Source organism: Carcharhinus amblyrhynchos, chromosome 7 (assembly GCF_965287045.1).
Source record: "Carcharhinus amblyrhynchos chromosome 7, sCarAmb.v2.hapA, whole genome shotgun sequence".
Taxonomy (NCBI): domain Eukaryota; kingdom Metazoa; phylum Chordata; class Chondrichthyes; order Carcharhiniformes; family Carcharhinidae; genus Carcharhinus; species Carcharhinus amblyrhynchos.
In genome coordinates, this window is record NC_137330.1 from 5,240,450 (window position 1) to 5,263,227 (window position 22,778).

The 22,778-nt window shown below is 55.2% G+C and overlaps 1 protein-coding gene across 1 annotated transcript in view; it reads left to right on the top strand.

Annotated features, from left to right (window-relative positions):
* The first annotated feature begins 1,217 nt into the window (after nucleotides 1-1,217).
* The window catches only part of LOC145345410 (potassium voltage-gated channel subfamily KQT member 5-like), a 183,628-nt gene continuing 162,067 nt past the window's right edge, over nucleotides 1,218-22,778 (top strand). The window contains 2 exon segments of the mRNA XM_080193226.1: nucleotides 1,218-1,429; nucleotides 1,432-1,495. Coding sequence (XP_080049352.1) covers nucleotides 1,237-1,429; nucleotides 1,432-1,495 — 257 coding nt within the window. The 5' untranslated portion in view covers nucleotides 1,218-1,236.

A 22,778-nucleotide genomic window follows, 5' to 3' on the forward strand; every position in this document is an offset into this window, starting at 1 on the left:
AAGCTCACTCACCATCACTCACTCACTCACCACTCAGTCACTCAATGAGTGTGTAGCCTGAGGGACTCCCTCACTCACTCACATAGCCTCAGGGACTCCCTCACTCACTCACAAAACCTGAGGGACTCACTCACTCACACAGTCTGAGGGACTCCCTCACTCACTCACAAAGCCTGAGGGACTCACACACAACCTGAGGGGCTCCCTCGCTCACTCACACAGTCTGAGGGACTCCCTCACTCACTCACAAAGCCTGAGGGACTCACAGCCTGAGGGACTCCCTCACTCACTCACACAGTCTGAGGGATTCCCTCACTCACTCTCACAGCCTGAGGGACTCTCTCACTCACTCACAGAGCCTCAGGGACTCCCTCACTCACTCACACAGTCTGAGGGACTCCCTCACTCACTCACACAGCCTCAGGGACTCCCTCACTCACTCACACAGCCTGAGGGACTCCCTCACTCACTCACACAGTCTGAGGGACTCCTCACTCACTCACAGCTCAGGACTCCCTCACTCACAGTGAGTGTGAGCCTGAGGCAGAATAGACACACACAGAGGAGCAGGAATACTGTCCCGGAGTTGGACAAATCCAGGACTGTCCAGAACACCGAACTTTCCTCTGTGTCTCTCCCAACTCCTCCAAAAACCAGCGGCTCCCGGTCCGGGGGGAGAGGGAGAGCGGGGGGGAGGGGGGGGGAGAGAGGGGGGGAGGGGGAGCGGGGAGAGAGGGGAGCGGGGAGAAGGGGAGGGGAGGGGGGAGAGGGGGGGAGAGAGGGAGGGGGGAGAGGGGAGGGGAGAGAGGGGAGGGGGGAAGAGGGGAGAGGGAGCGGGGAGAGGGGAGGGGGGAGAGGGGAGGGGGAGAAGGGAGAGGGGAGGGGGGAAGGGAGAGGGGGAGGAGGGAGAGGGGAGACTGAACCCCTCTCGGGTTTGCAGTTAATCCCAGACTGGATTCGAAAAACAAGACATCCTGCCCGGGGAGAGTCTCCCGGAGCCGCAGAGGGGAGGGGGTATTAGAGCTTCCCCCCTCCCCTTCGGAGTGAGTGTGTGGAGAGGGTAGGGTCTCCCTGCCGTGTCCCCCCCCCCCCTCCCCCCTCCCTCCCTCCCGGGACAGCTCAATGTGTGAACACACACACTGACCCCATGTAGCTGCTAAGATGCCCCGGAGCCAGAGAGAGGAGGGTGGCCTCTGGATGGAAGCGGGAGGGGGAGACAGAGTGGAGTTTGTTGGGATGTTGGATGTGGAATCGGGGCTGAACCCCGGGCCAGAGTGTGGCCCAGCCCGCGATGGACTGCTCCTGATCAGCGGCTTGGACAGGGCGGAGTGCCGGGGGTCAGCAGCTCCTCAGGACAACCGCCTGAATCTGCTGGATAGAGCGAGGATGAGGCGATACTGTCCCCGCAGGAATGTGCGCTACCGGAGGGTACAAACCTCCTGTACAATATTCTGGAGAGACCCCGGAGCTGGGCTTTCACCTACCACGCCTTTGTGTGAGTAATTCCTCTCTCTTATTCAGCTTTCACCAGTGGTGACAGGTACCCGGTTTATTCAAGTCCTCAGTCCAGTCAGGACAAACTTTATAAAGTCCAGACAAATTGAGTCAATTCCGATTTTCTCTCCCCCACTTTGCTAAAAAGATGATCTGTAATGTTTTTGATTTGAAATTTGCTTCTAGTCGATGCCGCATTGCTGAGAATATTTCAGACACCGGAATATCCTTGCTGTTCACCAATAATCTTTGGACCTCAAATGCTGATGAACCCTTGGGTCTGTCAGTGTAATCCACCAGCTCTCTGAGACCAGCCTCAGATGGAGCGGTGTGACTTTAACTCAATGATTCCAAACTAGAATCGGGTCGAATAAAACAATCAAAACAGAAACTGCCGAGAATATTCAGCCAATCAGTCAGTGAATGAACTTTCAGGATTTATTTAGTTATTTAGTGTCACAAGTAAGGCTTACATTAACACTGCAATTAAGTTACTGCGGAAATCTCCTAGTCCCGACACTCTGGCGGCTGTTCGGGTAACACTGAGGGAGAATTTAGCACGGCACCTAACCAGCTTGTCTCTCAGACCTGTGGGAGGAAACCGAGCACCCGGAGGAAACCCACGCAGATACGGAGAGAATGTGCAAACTCCGCACAGACAGTGACCCGAGCCGGGAATCGAACCCAGATCCCTGGTGCTGTGAGGCAGCAGTGCTAACTACTGTACCACCGTCCTGTCCAGAAATGTCCAAATACTGTTCCTTCAGGATAACATCTGGAATGGTAATTCGCTTCCCTTTCCACTCATACACACAAAAACGCACCCACACCAGACACACCGCACACACCCACATTCACACACACACACACACACATTCACTCACACACACCCACATTCACACACACACACACACACATTCACTCACACACATACACACCGCACACACCCACATTCACACACACACACACACATATTCACTCACACCCATACACACCGCACACACCCCACACACACACATTCACTCACACCCATACACACCGCACACACCCACATTCACACACACCATACACACCACACACACCCATACACACCACACACACCCATACACACCGCACACACCCATATTCACACACACACACATTCACTCACACCCATACACACCGCACACACCCACATTCACACACACCCATACACACCACACACACCCATACACACCACACACACCCATACACACCGCACACACCCATATTCACACACACACACATTCACTCACACCCATACACACCAGACACACCCACATTCACACACACACACCCACACACACACACACACATTCACTCACACCCATACACACCGCACACACCCACATTCACACACACACATTCACTCACACCCATACACACCACACACACCCACATTCACACACACACACACACATTCACTCACACCCATACACACCACAACACCCACATTCACACACACACACACACACATTCACTCACACCCATACACACCGCACACACCCACATTCACACACACACACACACATTCACTCACACCCATACACACCGCACACACCCACATTCACACACACACACATTCACTCACACCCATACACACCGCACACACCCACATTCACACACACACACACACATTCACTCACACCCATACACACCGCACACACCCACATTCACACACACACACATTCACTCACACCCATACACACCGCACACACCCACATTCACACACACACACATTCACTCACACCCATACACACCGCACACACCCACATTCACACACACACACACAATTCACTCACACCCATACACACCGCACACACCCACATTCACACACACACACATTCACTCACACCCATACACACCGCACACACCCACATTCACACACCACACACACATTCACTCACACCCATACACACCGCACACACCCACATTCACACACACACACATTCACTCACACCCATACACACCGCACACACCCACATTCACACACACACACATTCACTCACACCCATACACACACACACACCCACATCACACACACACAACATCACTCACCCCATACACACCAGACACACACACACCCACGCACACATTCACTCACACACACACATAGACACACGCACATTCACATACATACACACACACACATAGACACACTCACATTCACATACAAACACACACACATAGACACACTCACATTCACAAACACACACACACACCAGACATACCACATGCACCCACACACACCCACACACACCCACACACACACACACATTCTGCCAAATCCATGGAATATTATTGTGTGGGTATTTCTTTAATATATATTTTGATTCCTTCACTTTAAAGTTTGCTTAAAGGGCTTATGTTGTAGAGATCAGATCTGTTTAGAACATTTTGTACAGAGCTTGGTTTGAATAAGCAGTGAATGAATTCCTCAGTTTCTGCAGTTTAAGCTGTGTATGGGATAAGCATTACTGCCTCACAGTGCCAGGGACCCGCTTTCAATTCCAGCCTCAGCTCACTATCTGTGTGCACTTTGCATATTCTCCCTGTGTCTACATGGGTTTCCTTTGAGTGCTCTGGTTTCATCCCACAGTCCTGAGATATGTGTGTTAGGTGGATTGGCCATGCTAAATTGCCCGTTATTGTCAGGGGGATTAGCAGGATAAATGTGTGGGGTTGCAGAAATAAGGTCCGGTGGGATTGAGGTCGCTGCAGACTTGATTGTCCAAATGGCCTCCTTCTGCACTGTAGGGATTCCAAGATTTTAAATATGGATCTTGGGGTGGGACAGTAGCACAGTAGTTAGCACTGCTGCCTCACAGTGCTAGGGAACAAGGTTCAATTCCTGCTTTAGTTCACTGTCTGTGTGGAGTCTCCACGTTCTCCCTGTGTCTGCGTGGCTTTCCTCCGGGTGCTCCGGTTTCCTCCCACAGTCTGAAGAACATGCTGGTTAGGCACATTGGCCATGTTAAATTCTCCCTCAGTGAACCCGAACAGGCACCAGAATGTGGTGATCAGGGGATTTTCACAGTAACTGCATCGCAGTCTTAATGTAAGCCTACTTGTGACACTAATAAATAGACTTTAAAATGTATTTGCTGGACTGGTCTCTGAAATCGATTGGCGACTCAGATTACTGTGTTTCGGGGGGCAATGAGGAGAACAGGGGGTTTTGTCCAAAACTGATTGTCCAGTTAGATAACTTAATTTCTTGTAGAAATTTCTTGGTTCATTTCTTTACAGAACGAAACACCTAAATCGTCCCCAACTGCACCCCCGATGAAAACTTTCCTTCTGGGTCTCTGCTATTTAGTAGCAGTGTGCTGTTCTGAGTAACCGTGCCAGAAAGCACAGGACCCGACTCAGCGCAAACTAATCTATAAATCAACCCACAATTAATTCAGAGAGCGAGAGAAAGCAGAAAGAGCAGAGTCTGCTGAACACAGGAACTTCATTTCTTTAAATACATTTTTTCTCTTTCCAATTCTTTTCCCACACCTATTAGTGCACTAAGACAGACTTTCATCTGTTTCCATAACTAATTATTACTGGATCAGGTCACTAGTCTGTTGCCAGAGGCTTACAGTCTCAGGGACACCATTCCACATCAAACATGGCTGACCAGGAGTCCCTCCCTCTCTTACTACCAGCGATTGGCATGTTTGCAAGGATTAGTAGCTTGCCCCACTCAACCTGTTTGGCCATGTTATAAACAAACTTTACTTGGCCAACAGGTATGGTGGCACTGTGGTTAGTACTGATGCCTCACAGTGCCAGGGATCGGGGTTCGATTCCCAACTTGGGTCACCGTCTGTGTGAACTTTGCACATTCTCCCCGTGTCTGCGTGGGTTTCCGCTGGGTGTTCCAGTTTCCTCCCACAGTCCGAAAGATGTGCTGGTTAGGTGCATTGGCCATGCTAAATTCTCCCTCAGTGTACCCAAACAGGTGTGTGATGACCAGGGGATTTTCACAGTAACTTCATTGCAATGTTAATGTAAGCCTACTTGTGACAATAATAAATGAAATAAAATTAAGTCCTCAGGTGGGATTCGAGCCCTGAGTTTCTGGTTAAGAGGCAGGGACTCTAATCCACTAAGACCATCAATCTTATCTGTTCGGCAGTTATTTTTATTTCTAATGAACTCAGGAACAAGGTTACTGATAGATACCAGGGCAGCGAGCTATCTGTAACTCCAACATGAAGGATCATAGCATCATGTAGGATTATCAGCAGATCACAGTTAGGTGTGGCACAGTGGCTAGCATTGCTGCCTCACACATCCGGGACCCGGGTTCAATTCCAACCTCAGGTGAGTGTCTGTCTGAAGTTTGTACATTCTCCCCATGTCAATGTGGGTTTCCTCTGGGTGCTTCCGTCTCCTGTCACATTCCAAAGATGTGTGGGTTAGGTTGATTGGCCATGCTAAATTGCCCCTCAGTATGTCAGGGTGATTAGCCAGATAAATTTTTGGGATTATGGGAATACAGACTGGGTGAGATTGTTGTCAGTGCAGGCTCTAAGGAGCCAAAACAGCCTCCTTCTGCAACACAGGGATTTCCTGACTGGTACAGCCAGCTCCCTGGCAAATAAGACCATTTCAGTATGTAGTTGGTGATGATCGCTGAGTACACGTCATTAAAACCCAGTGAAGTGTAAAGTACATGTTGGAAGCATGGATATTTTCCCGACACAGATTTGAGGATTCATCTTGTCGCGATCTCATTAGATCATTCTTGACTTCATTCAAAGGTGGAGCAAACTTGATGGGCCAATTTTTAAAAACTTTTTTAAAATTCATTCATGGGACATGGGCGTGGCTGGCTGGCCAGCATTGATGCCCATCCAAAGTTGCCCTTGAGAAGGTGGCCATGAGCTGCCTCCTTGAATCACTGCAGCCCACATGTTGTGGGCTGACCCACAATGCCATTAGGAGGGAATTCCAGGATTTTGACCCAGTCACTCCGAAGGAACTGTGACATATTCCCAAGTCAGGATAGTGAGTGGCTTGGAGGGGAACTTGCTGGTGGTGGTGTTCCCAGGTATCTGCTGCCCTTGTCCTTCTAGATGGAAGTGTTGGTGGTTTGGAAGGTGCTGTGTATGGATCTCTGGTGAATTGTTGAAGTACATCTTGTAGAAATTGTCTACTTCTTCTCCACTGGGCTGGAGTTTTATCCCCCTCCCCAGTGTGTTTCACAGCAACAGGAGGAAGCGGGAGTTTATGGGCCCAGCGTTATAGAATCATACAGTGGAGAGGTAGCCTGCACCGACTACAATCCCACCCAGGCCCTTTCCCCATTACCCCATGCATTTACCCTCGCTAGTCCCCCAATTTTAGCATGGCTAATCCACCTAACCAGAACATCTTTTGGACTGTGGGAGGAAACCAGGACACCCAGAGGAAACCCACGCAGACACGGGGAGAACGTGCAAACTCCACACAGACAGTCACCCAAGCCAGGAATCAAACCCAGATCCCTGGCACTGTGAGGCAGCTGTGCTAACCACTGTGCCACCCAAGAGAGACAAACAAGATCCAGGCTGACAAGATAACACATTGCACCTGATCTTAGTCTTGGTCTGACACTTGATCTTAGCCAAAAGACCGAGAAGTGATGCCCCATGCCGGCAGAAGATGGGAAATTATAGGCCAGTTAGCCTGACCTCGGTTGTGGGTAAATCTTGGAGTTCATTATTAAGGATGAAGTTGTGGAGTATTTGGAAATGCATGGTAAAATAGGACTGAGTCAACAAGGTTTCATTAAAGGGAGGTCATGTCTGACAAATCTGTTTGAATTCTTTGCCGAGGTAATGAAGAAATTAGACAAAGGAGAACCAGTGGATGTGATTTATTTGGATTTCCAAAAAGCTTTGACAAGGTGCCTTACAGAAGGTTGCTGAATAAGCGAGGAGCCAATGTGTAAGAGACAAGGTACTGGCACCGATGGGAGATTGGCTGACCAACAGAGAGCAGAGTGGGGATAAGGGGGTCCTTTTCAGGATAACAACTGTGGCGTTCCACAAGGGTCAGTATTGGGATCACAACTTTCCATTTTATACATTAATGATCTGAAAGATGGAAGTGAGGACATGGTTGCTAAATTTGTAGATGATGCAAAGATTTGTAGAGGGACAAGTCGTGTTGAGAAAGTGGGAAGGCTGCACAGTGACTTGGACAGGTTAGGAGAATGAGCAAAGAAGTGGCAGATAGAATATGATATGTGAAAGTGTGAGATTATGCACTTTGGTAGGAAAAATAGAAGCATGGACTATTTTCTAAATGCGGAAAGACTTCGGAAATCTGAAGCACAAAGGGACTTGGGAGTCCTGGTTCTGCTGTAGTGGAGAATTTCTTGTTTTCCGAGCTGTGACAGTAAAACTTAAACAAAGTTTGCTTTGCAAAAACAACTCGTTTTTATTATCACAAAACTGCATGTAGTATATGGCAGAGTCTTGGAGGCAGAGAGCAGTACCTACAAACTGCCAATTCTATCCCAAGACCGTGCCAGCTACAAGAATCAGTTCTGTAGTTATAGCTTTTTCTTATTAGTGTACATGTTCAATTAGTAATACAAGCAGTAATACATCATCAATTGTATTAGCATCCGGTGACCTCTGAGACTCCTCTGTTTCATCAATAATATCATTATCTTGTCTTTTGAAGGAACAGAAAGGTTCCGTGATCTCTGACCGTATCTTGTTTTCTGATGTAATAGAAGGTTCTGTGACTCTGACCTTCTTTCGCCGAACTCCTTCAGCCCTCAGTTATGTGGAGTCAGTTTTACAGAGGTCTGGCAATTTGGAATAGCTTGGTCAGCTCTCCTTTATATCAATTACTTGACCATTTTTCCCATCATGCCACAGCTTCATTCATACACTATCACAGTTCGAGACTCTAATTCAATGTAAGCATTCATTTTCAGAGGGCTAGAATACAAGATCAAGGAAGTACTGCTGTGGCTGTATAAGATTCTGGTCAGACCCCATTTGTGAGCAGTTTTGGGCCCCATATCTAAGGAAGGATGTGTTGGCCTTGGAGGGGTCCAGAGGAGGTTCACAAGCATGATCCCTGTAATGAAGGGTTTGTCATATGAGGAGCGATTGAGGAATCTGGGTCTGTACTCGATGGAGTTCAGAAGGATGAGGGAGTACCTAATAGAAACTTACAGATTACTGAGAGGTCTGTATAGAGTGGAAATGGAGAGAGGATGTTTCCACGAGTGGGAAAGATGAGAACTCGAGGGCAGAACCTCAGAGTGAAGGAGGAATTTCTTCAGCCAGAGAGGGGTGAGTCTGTGGAACTCATTGCCACTGAGTGCTGTGGAGGCCAGGTCGTTGAATGTATTTAAGAAAGAGATAGATAGTTTCTTGTTCAATAAGGTGGTTAAAGGGAGAAGGCAGTAGAATGGGGTTGAGAATCATAACAACCATGATTGAATGGCAGAGCAGACTCGATGGGCCGAACGGCTTAATTTTCCTCCCATATCTCATGGTCTTATGGTCTTGTGGCTCCTTTTCATTGTTTGCATCTGACAGTGGCCACACCTCAGTAGACAATCTTCCACATGAGGGGAGTGGATGTGGCACCCTCTCTGGTGAATCAGAATCTGCCTATTCTTCCATGAGAAGTCTTACTGGATGGAAGAGTTCAATGCAAATTAGGGAGAGGAAACAAAGTGTTGTGGGGCACTCGGAGTGTGGTCAGGTACCTGAGCTACCCAGCTTATCCATTTAATCACCAATTATCGTCTCACCATTTTCTTACCACTGGATAAGGTGGGTGCAGGAAGTGATGGTGAAGAAGGGTAACCGTCTCATCTATCCCACATGCAAGTGATTTGAACAAGAAGCAGGAGTGGGCTATTCAGCCTCTTTGCTATTTAATCAGATGATGGCTGGATCTGATAATAGCCTCAAACCTGCATCCTGCCTACCGCTGATAACATTCCATCTCTTTGCTTTCCAATAGCCTATCCTCCTGGGGGAATATATGTAATATCCTCCTTCCCAATCTGCCAATTCTTACAACGATTATACACAAAAGTCTTCTTCATATACGCAAAATGAAAACCCTTGGTCTTACGAGTATTAACCACAAGACCAGTAGAGTCACAAAACGATTGAAGAATCCTTAAGTTCCTTGTCATTCCTACATATGAATCACTCAAAAGGGCAATATCATCGGCAAAAGCCAATGCGGAGCAGTTAACCCTTGCCCCGTCCAGCATCATGCTGACACCAGATTTCGCCCCTTCAAGACTACAAATAAGAGGATCCATCGCTATGTTAAATAAAATTGGGGAAAGGGAGTCTCCTTGTTTAACCCCCCTCTCTATACTTATAGGATTGGTTTTGGCATTATTACCTTCAATCACCGTAGTGTTACCGGTGTAAAGATCCTTAATAAGCTCCACAAAAGCTACTGGAAGTTTAACCCTTTCTAATGACTTGATAAGGAGTTTGTGACCTACAGAGTCAAACGCTTTAGCTAGATCGACAAAAACAACAGCAAGACCCTTACGATTTTTCTTAGCTCCCTTCATAATGTTCTGTAACACTGCAATATTCTCATTACACCCGGGAGTAGCTGCTAAAAACCCCTTTTGTCTTGGGTTTATCTGAACCGTATTGCTCAGTCTTTTTGCCATAATCTTGGTAAATAGACGTAGCAACATTGGACCTATAGTAATTGGTCGCCAATTGTCAATACCTTTCAAACGTTCCCTATCCTCACATTTTGGGATAAGAACTGTCCGACTCTGTTTTACACAATTTGGAATTTTCCTTGATGCTACCCATAAACTAAAGAGGCGAGGTAACCTACTCTCACACTTCTCATGAATATCCCAAATCTGCTCTAATTTCTGTCCATCTGGACCAGGCGCACTATCTTGATACTTTTGATAGCCTGAGTAACCTCTTCTAACGTTATTGGTTTCATCAATTCTCCATTATCAATCTTACCAGTATATGATGCAAATTTATTAATATTAGATTTATTATTTTGGTTGGAGAGCTTCTCTCGAAAGCTTGCCTCCAAATCCTTTATGCTTAATGGACAAATTACTTGTGAAGGCGCGCCCATAATTTGTCGGGCCAACTGACGCCTATTATTTTTATAGAGCAACTGAGTTGCTCTAAATGCCGCTTTCTGCGTTGCCCATCGTTTCCTCGCACCACTATTTATCCCAACTCTCATCTGTTCCTTGTCCTTCTTCGATACCTTCACCTGAACCCCCTCCTTATCCTTCTTAGAAGACTTACCGCTCATCAAAAGACTAGTGATGCTATCCACAACTCCCAGTGCCATCACATATTTCTCGGGATCAGTCCCTTCCCTCAACAAATCTTCAGCCAAAACAAGATTCTCATCAACGTCCCTATGTTTCGGTACACTTACCGGAGCTGAAACAACCATACTAACATGTGGGCCTGGATTCTCAACATTTACATCAACATTTACATCTATTAACTCCTCCTCACATCCATTATCCGGATGCGTTACACCATCTATATTCGACCCTTTGCTACGCGCCGCTATTTGCCTGCGCTTGTCGGAGATCTGCTTGGCCATCTTAGATGTTAAAATAACACCAATTTCTTTATTAATAAACCGTGCCCCAGCAAATCTCTTCTCAAGCTCCACGAGGAGTACCTCTTCCTCCTCGGTCCACACACTCCTAAGTCTACCCCTTAATGTTTAATGGTTCTGTTTCCAGCATTTTTTGAGGAAGTGAGTTAAAATCATGAACATTGGAGAGAAAATAATTCTCCTCAACTATGTCCCAAATGGGTGTCCCCTTATTTTTAAACAGTTGCCCCCTAGTTCTAGATTCGCTCGCAAGAGGGGACACCATCCCCACATCCACCCTGTCACAACCCCACAGGACCTTATATGTTTCTGTCAAGTCACTTCTTATTCTTCTGAAGTCCAGTGGATACAAGCTTAGCCTATCTAACCTTTCCACATCTGACAACCCACTCATTCCTTGTATTTGTCTCAGAAACCTTCTCTGAACTGCTCCTAAACTCATTTACATCTTTCCTCAGATATGGAGACCAATAAGCCTCCATAGCGGGATGTTTTGGAATAGAGATGTTTTGCTGCAGTTGTGTAGGATGTTGATGAGGCCACATTATATTGTGTTTTGGTGTCCTTCTCTGAGGAAGGATGTCCTTGCTATAGAGGGGGTACAGCCAAGGTTTACCAGGATAATTCCTGGGGTGGCAGGTCTGTCATATGGGGGGAGATTAAGTTGGTTAGGATTGTATTCATTGGAGTTTAGAAGAGTGAGAGGGTATCTCACAGAAATGTATAAAATTCTAACAGGATTGGACAGGTGGATTCAGAAAGAATGTTCCCAGTGGTGGGGGGAGTCCAGAACTAGGGGTCATAGTTTGAGGATAAGGGATAAACCTTTTAGAACTGAGGCAAGGAGAGGTTTCTTCACTGGGGGGTGGTGAATGTGTGGAAGTGACTACCACAGAATGTAGCTAAGGCCAAAATGTTGTGTGATTTTAAGATATAGCTCTTGAGATTAAAGGGATCAAGGAATATGGGGAAAGGCGGAGTCAGGATTTAAATTTGATGATGGATCATGATTAAAATGAATGGCAGAGCAGACTCGAAGGGCTGAATAAGAACATAAGAACATAAGAACATAAGAAATAGGAGCAGGAGTAGGCCATCTAGCCCCTCGAGCCTGCCCCGCCATTCAATAAGATCATGGCTGATCTGTCGTGGCTCAGTTCCACTTTCCCGCCCTCTCCCCATAACCCTTAATCCCCTCTCTTATCAAGAACCCATCAACCTGCTTCTTAAAAATATTTAGCGAGGTAGCCTCCACCACTTCAACGGGCAGAGAATTCCAGAGATTCACCACCCTTTGAGTGAAGAAGTTCCTCCTCAACTCCGTTCTAAACCGCCCCCCTTTTATCTTGAGGCTGTGCCCCCTAGTCCTACTGTCTTTTTTGAGCGGGAAGAGTCTCTCCACCTCTATCCTATCCATCCCATTCATCATCTTATACGTCTCAATGAGATCTCCCCTCATTCTTCTAAACTCTAACGAGTACAAGCCTAGTTTATTCAGCCTCTCCTCATAGCTCAATCCCCTCAACTCCGGTATCAGCCTAGTAAACCTCCTCTGCACTCCCTCCAGGGCCAAAATATCCTTGCGCAGGTGCGGCGCCCAAAACTGCACACAGTACTCCAGCTGCGGCCTCACCAATGCCCTATACAGCTGCAGCAAGACTAGTTTCTACATTTCAATACTGTACACAATATTCCAGGATGTATCATGACATGAAACTATAAGACTATGCAGGAGGAACTTTGAGGTGAATTAAACCAAACATTTGTTGGTGACCTGGTTGTGTGAGATTGTAATTTTGTTGCCTAATTTTCCAGAGGATAGTCTCTGAGATCAAAAGGGTGGCCCCAATAAAAAATGAAATTGGGAATTGAACAGAAAATCCTGACGGAGATCTTTCCACCCCTCTGTAGAATTTGTTGAGCCCGTGGGGATGGATGGGAGACTCCTGGCTCTCAAAGTGTATCACGACTGTTTGGCCTTGGGAGATGCACCATCTTTATGACTTCCACATAGATCGCCCGCACAGAGGAGATTAGTGAATTGTGAGCTAGGGTATGGACAGGGAATGTGCAGGGTAGGGAGCAGGAGTGAGGATAGCGAAGGTGCAGGATAGTGAGTGAGAGTGAGGACAGGAAATGTCAGGATAGTGAGTGGGAGTGAAGACAGGGAATGTTGGGATAGTGAGTGCGTGTCAACATCTGTAGCGTGTTAGTGTCTGCACGGGGTGGAGCGTCTGCAGGGGGTGGAGCGTCTGCAGGGGGGTGTAACGTCTGCAGGGGGTGTAGCGTCTGCGGAGGGTGCAGCGTCTGCGGAGGGTGCAGCGCCTGCGGAGGGTGCAGCGTCTGCGGAGGGTGCAGCGTCTGCGGAGGGTGCAGCGTCTGCGGAGGGTGCAGCGTCTGCGGAGGGTGCTGCGTCTGCGGAGTGTGCTGCGTCTGTATGGATGTGCTGTCTGTGGGGACGTGGTGTCTGTGGGGACGCGGTGTCTGTGTGGACGCGGTGTCTGTGGGGACGCGGTGTCTGTGTGGACGCGGTGTCTGTGGGGACGCGGTGTCTGTGTGGACGCGGTGTCTGTGGGGACGCGGTGTCTGTGTGGACGCGGTGTCTGTGTGGGTGCGGTGTCTGTGGGGACGCGGTGTCTGTGTGGACGCGGTGTCTGTGGGGACGCGGTGTCTGTGTGGACGCGGTGTCTGTGGGGACGCGGTGTCTGTGTGGACGCGGTGTCTGTGGGGACGCGGTGTCTGTGTGGACGCGGTGTCTGTGGGGACGCGGTGTCTGTGGGGATGCGGTGTCTGTGGGGACGCGGTGTCTGTGTGGATGTGGTGTCTGTGGGGACGCGGTGTCTGTGGGGACGCGGTGTCTGTGTGGACGCGGTGTCTGTGGGGATGCGGTGTCTGTGTGGACGCGGTGTCTGTGGGGACGCGGTGTCTGTGTGGACGCGGTGTCTGTGGGGATGCGGTGTCTGTGTGGACGCGGTGTCTGTGGGGATGCGGTGTCTGTGGGGATGCGGTATCTGTGGGGATGCGGTGTCTGTGTGGATGCGGTGTCTGTGGGGACGCGGTGTCTGTGTGGATGTGGTGTCTGTGGGGACGCGGTGTCTGTGTGGATGTGGTGTCTGTGGGGACGCGGTGTCTGTGGGGACGCGGTGTCTGTGTGGATGTGGTGTCTGTGGGGACGCGGTGTCTGTGTGGATGTGGTGTCTGTGGGGACGCGGTGTCTGTGTGGACGCGGTGTCTGTGTGGACGCGGTGTCTGTGGGGACGCGGTGTCTGTGGGGACGCGGTGTCTGTGGGGACGCGGTGTCTGTGGGGATGCGGTGTCTGTGTGGACGCGGTGTCTGTGGGGACGCGGTGTCTGTGGGGACGCGGTGTCTGTGTGGACGCGGTGTCTGTGGGGATGCGGTGTCTGTGTGGACGCGGTGTCTGTGGGGATGCGGTGTCTGTGGGGATGCGGTGTCTGTGTGGACGCGGTGTCTGTGTGGACGCGGTGTCTGTGGGGACGCGGTGTCTGTGTGGACGCGGTGTCTGTGTGGATGCGGTGTCTGTGGGGACGCGGTGTCTGTGTGGATGTGGTGTCTGTGGGGACGCGGTGTCTGTGGGGACGCGGTGTCTGTGTGGACGCGGTGTCTGTGGGGATGCGGTGTCTGTGTGGACGCGGTGTCTGTGGGGACGCGGTGTCTGTGTGGACGCGGTGTCTGTGGGGACGCGGTGTCTGTGTGGACGCGGTGTCTGTGTGGACGCGGTGTCTGTGTGGACGCGGTGTCTGTGTGGACGCGGTGTCTGTGGGGACGCGGTGTCTGGGGGGACGCGGTGTCTGTGGGGACGCGGTGTCTGTGTGGACGCGGTGTCTGTGTGGATGCGGTGTCTGTGGGGACGCGGTGTCTGTGTGGACGCGGTGTCTGTGTGGACGCGGTGTCTGTGTGGACGCGGTGTCTGTGTGGACGCGGTGTCTGTGTGGACGCGGTGTCTGTGTGGACGCGGTGTCTGTGGGGACGCGGTGTCTGTGGGGACGCGGTGTCTGTGGGGGTGCGGTGTCTGTGGGGATGCGGTGCCTGTGTGGATGCGGTGTCTGTGGGGACGCGGTGTCTGTGTGGACGCGGTGTCTGTGGGGACGCGGTGTCTGTGTGGACGCGGTGTCTGTGGGGACGCGGTGTCTGTGGGGACGCGGTGTCTGTGTGGATGCGGTGTCTGTGGGGGTGCGGTGTCTGTGGGGACGCGGTGTCTGTGTGGACGCGGTGTCTGTGGGGATGCGGTGTCTGTGTGGATGCGGTGTCTGTGGGGACGCGGTGTCTGTGGGGACGCGGTGTCTGTGTGGACGCGGTGTCTGTGGGGACGCGGTGTCTGTGGGGACGCGGTGTCTGTGGGGACGCGGTGTCTGTGGGGGTGCGGTGTCTGTGGGGACGCGGTGTCTGTGGGGACGCGGTGTCTGTGGGGATGCGGTGTCTGTGGGGACGCGGTGTCTGTGTGGACGCGGTGTCTGTGTGGACGCGGTGTCTGTGGGGACGCGGTGTCTGTGGGGACGCGGTGTCTGTGGGGGTGCGGTGTCTGTGGGGACGCGGTGTCTGTGTGGACGCGGTGTCTGTGTGGACGCGGTGTCTGTGTGGACGCGGTGTCTGTGTGGACGCGGTGTCTGTGGGGACGCGGTGTCTGTGTGGATGCGGTGTCTGTGTGGACGCGGTGTCAATGGGGACGCGGTGTCTGTGTGGACGCGGTGTCTGTGGGGACGCGGTGTCTGTGTGGACGCGGTGTCTATGGGGACGCGGTGTCTGTGTGGACGCGGTGTCTGTGTGGACGCGGTGTCTGTGTGGATGCGGTGTCTGTGAGGATGCGGTGTCTGTGTGGACGCGGTGTCTATGGGGACGCGGTGTCTGTGTGGACGCGGTGTCTGTGTGGACGCGGTGTCTGTGTGGACGCGGTGTCTGTGGGGACGCGGTGTCTGTGGGGATGCGGTGTCTGTGGGGACGCGGTGTCTGTGGGGATGCGGTGTCTGTGTGGATGCGGTGTCTGTGTGGATGCGGTGTCTGTGGGGACGAGGTGTCTGTGTGGACGCGGTGTCTGTGGGGATGCGGTGTCTGTGGGGATGAGGTGTCTGTGTGGACGCGGTGTCTGTGGGGACGCGGTGTCTGTGGGGATGCGGTGTCTGTGTGGACGCGGTGTCTGTGGGGATGCGGTGTCTGTGGGGACGCGGTGTCTGTGGGGACGCGGTGTCTGTGGGGACGCGGTGTCTGTGGGGACGCGGTGTCTGTGGGGACGCGGTGTCTGTGGGGACGCGGTGTCTGTGTGGATGCGGTGTCTGTGTGGACGCGGTGTCTGTGGGGACGCGGTGTCCGTGTGGACGCGGTGTCTGTGTGGACGCGGTGTCTGTGGGGACGCGGTGTCTGTGGGGATGCGGTGTCTGTGTGGATGAGGTGTCTGTGTGGACGCGGTGTCTGTGTGGATGCGGTGTCTGTGTGGACGCGGTGTCTGTGTGGACGCGGTGTCTGTGGGGGTGCGGTGTCTGTGTGGATGCGGTGTCTGTGGGGACGCGGTGTCTGTGGGGACGCGGTGTCTGTGTGGACGCGGTGTCTGTGGGGACGCGGTGTCTGTGGGGACGCGGTGTCTGTGTGGATGCGGTGTCTGTGTGGATGCGGTGTCTGTGGGGACGCGGTGTCTGTGTGGACGCGGTGTCTGTGGGGACGCGGTGTCTGTGGGGACGCGGTGTCTGTGGGGACGCGGTGTCTGTGTGGACGCGGTGTCTGTGGGGACGCGGTGTCTGTGTGGATGCGGTGTCTGTGTGGATGCGGTGTCTGTGGGGACGCGGTGTCTGTGTGGATGCGGTGTCTGTGTGGACGCGGTGTCTGTGGGGACGCGGTGTCTGTGGGGACGCGGTGTCTGTGTGGATGCGGTGTCTGTGTGGATGCGGTGTCTGTGGGGACGCGGTGTCTGTGGGGACGCGGTGTCTGTGGGGACGCGGTGTCTGTGGGGACGCGGTGTCTGTGGGGACGCGGTGTCTGTGAGGACGCGGTGTCTGTGGGGATGCGGTGTCTGTGGGGACGCGGTGTCTGTGGGGACGCGGTGTCTGTGGGGATGCGGTGTCTGTGTGGACGCGGTGTCTGTGGGGACGCGGTGTCTGTGGGGATGCGGCGTCTGTGTGGACGCGGTGTCTGTGGGGACGCGGTGTCTGTGGGGATGAGGTGTCTGTGGGGATGCGGTGTCTGTGGGGACGCGGTGTCTGTGGGGACGCGGTGTCTGTGGGGATGAGGTGTCTGTGGGGATGCGGTGTCTGTGGGGATGAGGTGTCTGTGGGGACGCGGTGTCTGTGTGGACGCGGTGTCTGTGTGGACGCGGTGTCTGTGGGGACGCGGTGTCTGTGGGGATGCGGTGTCTGTGGGGACGCGGTGTCTGTGGGGATGAGGTGTCTGTGGGGATGCGGTGTCTGTGGGGACGCGGTGTCTGTGGGGATGAGGTGTCTGTGGGGACGCGGTGTCTGTGGGGGTGCGGTGTCTGTGGGGATGCGGTGTCTGTGGGGACGCGGTGTCTGTGGGGATGCGGTGTCTGTGGGGATGAGGTGTCTGTGTGGACGCGGTGTCTGTGGGGACGCGGTGTCTGTGGGGACGCGGTGTCTGTGTGGACGCGGTGTCTGTGAGGACGCGGTGTCTGTGTGGATGCGGTGTCTGTGTGGATGCGGTGTCTGTGGGGACGCGGTGTCTGTGTGGACGCGGTGTCTGTGTGGATGCGGTGTCTGTGTGGATGCGGTGTCTGTGGGGACGCGGTGTCTGTGTGGACGCGGTGTCTGTGTGGACGCGGTGTCTGTGTGGACGCGGTGTCTGTGGGGACGCGGTGTCTGTGGGGATGCGCTGTCTGTGTGGACGCGGTGTCTGTGGGGATGCGGTGTCTGTGGGGACGCGGTGTCTGTGGGGACGCGGTGTCTGTGGGGGTGCGGTGTCTGTGTGGATGCGGTGTCTGTGTGGACGCGGTGTCTGTGTGGACGCGGTGTCTGTGTGGATGCGGTGTCTGTGGGGACGCGGTGTCTGTGTGGACGCGGTGTCTGTGTGGACGCGGTGTCTGTGTGGACGCGGTGTCTGTGGGGACGCGGTGTCTGTGGGGATGCGGTGTCTGTGGGGACGCGGTGTCTGTGTGGATGCGGTGTCTGTGTGGATGCGGTGTCTGTGGGGACGCGGTGTCTGTGTGGACGCGGTGTCTGTGGGGACGCGGTGTCTGTGGGGATGCGCTGTCTGTGTGGATGCGGTGTCTGTGGGGACGCGGTGTCTGTGGGGACGCGGTGTCTGTGTGGACGCGGTGTCTGTGGGGACGCGGTGTCTGTGGGGATGCGCTGTCTGTGTGGATGCGGTGTCTGTGGGGACGCGGTGTCTGTGGGGACGCGGTGTCTGTGGGGACGCGGTGTCTGTGGGGACGCGGTGTCTGTGGGGATGCGGTGTCTGTGGGGGTGCGGTGTCTGTGGGGATGCGGTGTCTGTGGGGACGCGGTGTCTGTGTGGACGCGGTGTCTGTGGGGATGCGGTGTCTGTGGGGACGCGGTGTCTGTGTGGACGCGGTGTCTGTGAGGATGCGGTGTCTGTGGGGGTGCGGTGTCTGTGGGGACGCGGTGTCTGTGGGGACGCGGTGTCTGTGGGGATGCGGTGTCTGTGGGGGTGCGGTGTCTGTGTGGACGCGGTGTCTGTGGGGACGCGGTGTCTGTGTGGACGCGGTGTCTGTGGGGACGCGGTGTCTGTGTGGACGCGGTGTCTGTGGGGACGCGGTGTCTGTGTGGACGCGGTGTCTGTGGCTGCGGTGTCTGTGGGGACGCGGTGTCTGTGGGGACGCGGTGTCTGCGGGGACGCGGTGTCTGCGGGGACGCGGTGTCTGCGGGGACGCGGTGTCTGTGTGGACGCGGTGTCTGTGGGGACGCGGTGTCTGTGGGGACGCGGTGTCTGTGTGGACGCGGTGTCTGTGGGGACGCGGTGTCTGTGTGGACGCGGTGTCTGTGTGGACGCGGTGTCTGTGGGGACGCGGTGTCTGTGGGGACGCGGTGTCTGTGTGGACGCGGTGTCTGTGGGGACGCGGTGTCTGTGGGGACGCGGTGTCTCTGTGGACGCGGTGTCTGTGGGGACGCGGTGTCTTTGGGGACGCGGTGTCTGTGTGGACGCGGTGTCTGTGGGGACGCGGTGTCTGTGTGGATGCGGTGTCTGTGGGGACGCGGTGTCTTTGGGGACGCGGTGTCTGTGTGGATGCGGTGTCTGTGGGGACGCGGTGTCTGTGGGGACGCGGTGTCTGTGTGGACGCGGTGTCTGTGGGGACGCGGTGTCTGTGTGGATGCGGTGTCTGTGTGGATGCGGTGTCTGTGTGGACGCGGTGTCTGTGGGCACGCGGTGTCTGTGTGGATGCGGTGTCTGTGGGGGTGCGGTGTCTGTGGGGACGCGGTGTCTGTGTGGACGCGGTGTCTGTGGGGATGCGGTGTCTGTGGGGATGCGGTGTCTGTGGGGACGCGGTGTCTGTGTGGATGCGGTGTCTGTGGGGACGCGGTGTCTGTGTGGACGCGGTGTCTGTGTGGACGCGGTGTCTGTGGGGACGCGGTGTCTGTGTGGACGCGGTGTCTGTGTGGATGCGGTGTCTGTGGGGATGCGGTGTCTGTGGGGATGCGGTGTCTGTGGGGACGCGGTGTCTGTGTGGACGCGGTGTCTGTGGGGACGCGGTGTCTGTGTGGACGCGGTGTCTGTGGGGACGCGGTGTCTGTGTGGACGCGGTGTCTGTGGGGACGCGGTGTCTGTGTGGACGCGGTGTCTGTGTGGACGCGGTGTCTGTGGGGACGCGGTGTCTGTGTGGATGCGGTGTCTGTGTGGACGCGGTGTCTGTGTGGACGCGGTGTCTGTGGGGACGCGGTGTCTGTGTGGACGCGGTGTCTGTGTGGACGCGGTGTCTGTGGGGACGCGGTGTCTGTGTGGACGCGGTGTCTGTGTGGACGCGGTGTCTGTGGGGACGCGGTGTCTGTGTGGACGCGGTGTCTGTGTGGACGCGGTGTCTGTGGGGACGCGGTGTCTGTGGGGATGCGGTGTCTGTGGGGACGCGGTGTCTGTGTGGACGCGGTGTCTGTGTGGACGCGGTGTCTGTGGGGACGCGGTGTCTGTGGGGACGCGGTGTCTGTGGGGACGCGGTGTCTGTGGGGACGCGGTGTCTGTGGGGACGCGGTGTCTGTGGGGACGCGGTGCCTGTGGGGACGCGGTGTCTGTGGGGACGCGGTGTCTGTGGGGACGCGGTGTCTGTGGGGACGCGGTGTCTGTGGGGACGCGGTGTCTGTGGGGACGCGGTGCCTGTGGGGACGCGGTGTCTGTGGGGACGCGGTGTCTGTGGGGACGCGGTGTCTGTGGGGATGCGGTGTCTGTGGGGACGCGGTGTCTGTGTGGACGCGGTGTCTGTGTGGACGCGGTGTCTGTGTGGACGCGGTGTCTGTGTGGATGCGGTGTCTGTGTGGACGCGGTGTCTGTGTGGACGCGGTGTCTGTGGGGACGCGGTGTCTGTGGGGATGCGGTGTCTGTGTGGACGCGGTGTCTGTGTGGACGCGGTGTCTGTGGGGATGCGGTGTCTGTGGGGGTGCGGTGTCTGTGGGGATGCGGTGTCTGTGGGGACGCGGTGTCTGTGTGGACGCGGTGTCTGTGGGGATGCGGTGTCTGTGGGGACGCGGTGTCTGTGTGGACGCGGTGTCTGTGAGGATGCGGTGTCTGTGGGGGTGCGGTGTCTGTGGGGACGCGGTGTCTGTGGGGACGCGGTGTCTGTGGGGATGCGGTGTCTGTGGGGGTGCGGTGTCTGTGTGGACGCGGTGTCTGTGGGGACGCGGTGTCTGTGTGGACGCGGTGTCTGTGGGGACGCGGTGTCTGTGTGGACGCGGTGTCTGTGGGGACGCGGTGTCTGTGTGGACGCGGTGTCTGTGGCTGCGGTGTCTGTGGGGACGCGGTGTCTGTGGGGACGCGGTGTCTGCGGGGACGCGGTGTCTGCGGGGACGCGGTGTCTGCGGGGACGCGGTGTCTGTGTGGACGCGGTGTCTGTGGGGACGCGGTGTCTGTGGGGACGCGGTGTCTGTGTGGACGCGGTGTCTGTGGGGACGCGGTGTCTGTGTGGACGCGGTGTCTGTGTGGACGCGGTGTCTGTGGGGACGCGGTGTCTGTGGGGACGCGGTGTCTGTGTGGACGCGGTGTCTGTGGGGACGCGGTGTCTGTGGGGACGCGGTGTCTCTGTGGACGCGGTGTCTGTGGGGACGCGGTGTCTTTGGGGACGCGGTGTCTGTGTGGACGCGGTGTCTGTGGGGACGCGGTGTCTGTGTGGATGCGGTGTCTGTGGGGACGCGGTGTCTTTGGGGACGCGGTGTCTGTGTGGATGCGGTGTCTGTGTGGACGCGGTGTCTGTGGGGACGCGGTGTCTGTGTGGATGCGGTGTCTGTGTGGATGCGGTGTCTGTGTGGACGCGGTGTCTGTGGGCACGCGGTGTCTGTGTGGATGCGGTGTCTGTGGGGGTGCGGTGTCTGTGGGGACGCGGTGTCTGTGTGGACGCGGTGTCTGTGGGGATGCGGTGTCTGTGTGGATGCGGTGTCTGTGGGGATGCGGTGTCTGTGGGGACGCGGTGTCTGTGTGGATGCGGTGTCTGTGGGGACGCGGTGTCTGTGTGGATGCGGTGTCTGTGTGGACGCGGTGTCTGTGGGGACGCGGTGTCTGTGTGGATGCGGTGTCTGTGTGGATGCGGTGTCTGTGGGGATGCGGTGTCTGTGGGGATGCGGTGTCTGTGGGGACGCGGTGTCTGTGTGGACGCGGTGTCTGTGGGGACGCGGTGTCTGTGTGGACGCGGTGTCTGTGGGGACGCGGTGTCTGTGTGGACGCGGTGTCTGTGGGGACGCGGTGTCTGTGTGGACGCGGTGTCTGTGTGGACGCGGTGTCTGTGGGGACGCGGTGTCTGTGTGGATGCGGTGTCTGTGTGGACGCGGTGTCTGTGTGGACGCGGTGTCTGTGGGGACGCGGTGTCTGTGTGGACGCGGTGTCTGTGTGGACGCGGTGTCTGTGGGGATGCGGTGTCTGTGTGGACGCGGTGTCTGTGTGGACGCGGTGTCTGTGGGGACGCGGTGTCTGTGTGGACGCGGTGTCTGTGTGGACGCGGTGTCTGTGGGGATGCGGTGTCTGTGGGGATGCGGTGTCTGTGGGGACGCGGTGTCTGTGTGGACGCGGTGTCTGTGTGGACGCGGTGTCTGTGGGGACGCGGTGTCTGTGGGGATGCGGTGTCTGTGGGGACGCGGTGTCTGTGGGGACGCGGTGTCTGTGGGGACGCGGTGTCTGTGGGGACGCGGTGTCTGTGGGGACGCGGTGTCTGTGTGGACGCGGTGTCTGTGTGGACGCGGTGTCTGTGTGGACGCGGTGTCTGTGGGGACGCGGTGTCTGTGTGGACGCGGTGTCTGTGTGGATGCGGTGTCTGTGGGGACGCGGTGTCTGTGGGGACGCGGTGTCTGTGGGGACGCGGTGTCTGTGGGGACGCGGTGTCTGTGGGGACGCGGTGTCTGTGGGGACGCGGTGCCTGTGGGGACGCGGTGTCTGTGGGGACGCGGTGTCTGTGGGGATGCGGTGTCTGTGGGGATGCGGTGTCTGTGGGGACGCGGTGTCTGTGTGGACGCGGTGTCTGTGTGGACGCGGTGTCTGTGTGGACGCGGTGTCTGTGTGGA